A 1840-nucleotide genomic window follows, 5' to 3' on the forward strand; every position below is an offset into this window, starting at 1 on the left:
CGACTTTCTATCTGGAGGCTCTGACAGTCACAAGCTTTTATTCTGGCGGCGACTTCCTGTTTGTCTGAACACAAACACTAACGAGCCGTCAGCTGCACGACCTCCACAAACTGTTTGTTCTGATTCAAAAGCTTCTGTTAATCGTTTCTTATTAAACCCCCCCGACCTGCGTCCAGCAGCACAAACAGACGAACAGAATAAAAATGAGATGATTTAGTTTTATTATTAAACTGATTCATCAGAAACACGAACGTCCCTCTGATCAGGTACTTCATGGTGTCACAGTAGGAAACTGCTGGTTTCCATGACAACGACCTCTGACCCCTGAACAAGCAGCTGCTGCTGAAGATGAGAGGAGACAGTGTGACCCTGAGTTCAGACTGTCAGGACAGTGTGACCCTCAGCTCGGACTGACAGGCTCAGTCAACAACAAGTAGATTTCATTTCTTCTTCTTGTTTTAGTTGTTTTATTCTCTGATTATGGACGTAAAATATGTGTCTTCACTCAGAGCCCCTAAATGAAATGACATCAAGATGAAATAAAACTTTATTGGTCTCTTTAGGTCAGATCAGAAACACTCTCAGTGTTATGAATAAAGTCATAATTTTACATGGACTAATGTGTAATATAAATAATTAGTTGTAACAAATTAAAGAAAAAACGTCTGCTCACATGTTTTTCACCTCTCAGTTTTTCCTGCAGTGTCGTTTTTCACTTCGTCGGCTGATTCTTCAGGAGGAAACGCTGAGCGCTCTGTACCGTGTTCTGAAACAAAACCACCAAAAACAAACATGTAACATCAGCACAACCACAGAAGTGAACAGAACACACTTCCTCCTGAATCTGAATAAAGTATCTTCAAGCATGAACTCCGAGGAGTCACAGATGAAGCATCACTGCCAGAGTTTCAGGGTTATTGGGCCTGCAGGCGAGACTCAGGGAGTAAAATCTCAATAGTTCTGCACTCCAGATTAATAATTGATGTTATTGTGATAAATGTCTGAACATTTAACCTTTAAAACGTAACGAGTCTCTGCTGTAATGAAAGAGTCTGAAGGTGTTAACGAGGAAACACATCTGTTCCTGTTCCTGCTTTAGAATACATGCTTTTATATTTATGGAGATTTCTCTGAACTTAAAATACTTCAAAATACTTCAAAACAAAATAAAACACCTCCATGAGCATGGCCACCGTCATCGGCCCCACACCTCCTGGAACAGGTGTGATGAATCCTGCTCTCTGATTGGCTGAGGCGTAGTGGACGTCGCCGACGACCCGTTTTCCACTCGCCTTCGTCGTATCTGTCACTCAGAGGTCAAAGGTCACACAGAGCAATTTAATTACTGTTAATATATTTAACAGAAATCAGAGTTCAAACACCAAAGGCACAGTAGTACCACACGCAGTACCACGCGTAGTACCACACGTAGTACCACGCATAGTACCACACGCAGTACCACATGCAGTACCACGCGTAGTACCACACGCAGTACCACGCATAGTACCACACGCAGTACCACATGCAGTACCACACGCAGTACCACATGCAGTACCACACGTAGTACCACGCATAGTACCACACGCAGTACCACGCGTAGTACCACACGTAGTACCACGCATAGTACCACACGTAGTACTACATGCAGTACCACACGTAGTACCACGCATAGTACCACACGCAGTACCACATGCAGTACCACACGTAGTACCACGCATAGTACCACACGCAGTACCACGCGTAGTACCACACGTAGTACCACGCATAGTACCACACGTAGTACTACATGCAGTACCACACGTAGTACCACGCATAGTACCACACGCAGTACCACATGCAG

At 44.1% G+C, this 1840-nt stretch overlaps 1 protein-coding gene across 11 annotated transcripts in view; it reads right to left on the bottom strand.

Moving 5' to 3' along the window:
* Window positions 1-204: 204 nt before the first annotated feature.
* The window catches only part of mthfd1a (methylenetetrahydrofolate dehydrogenase (NADP+ dependent) 1a, methenyltetrahydrofolate cyclohydrolase, formyltetrahydrofolate synthetase), a 7867-nt gene continuing 6231 nt past the window's right edge, over window positions 205-1840 (bottom strand). For 3 of the 11 annotated variants that reach the window (XM_046059968.1, XM_046059963.1, XM_046059957.1), the window contains 3 exons: window positions 1176-1309; window positions 685-766; window positions 205-514 (listed from right to left, as the gene is read on the bottom strand). In XM_046059968.1, coding sequence (XP_045915924.1) covers window positions 502-514; window positions 685-766; window positions 1176-1309 — 229 coding nt within the window. In that variant the 3' untranslated portion in view covers window positions 205-501. Of the gene's footprint in view, window positions 515-673; window positions 767-1175; window positions 1310-1840 lie in introns of all 11 variants that reach the window. The other 8 variants (XM_046059964.1, XM_046059960.1, XM_046059965.1 and 5 more) reach the window with 5 other exon arrangements.

This window comes from Micropterus dolomieu, linkage group LG10, assembly GCF_021292245.1.
Source record: "Micropterus dolomieu isolate WLL.071019.BEF.003 ecotype Adirondacks linkage group LG10, ASM2129224v1, whole genome shotgun sequence".
NCBI classification, from domain to species: domain Eukaryota; kingdom Metazoa; phylum Chordata; class Actinopteri; order Centrarchiformes; family Centrarchidae; genus Micropterus; species Micropterus dolomieu.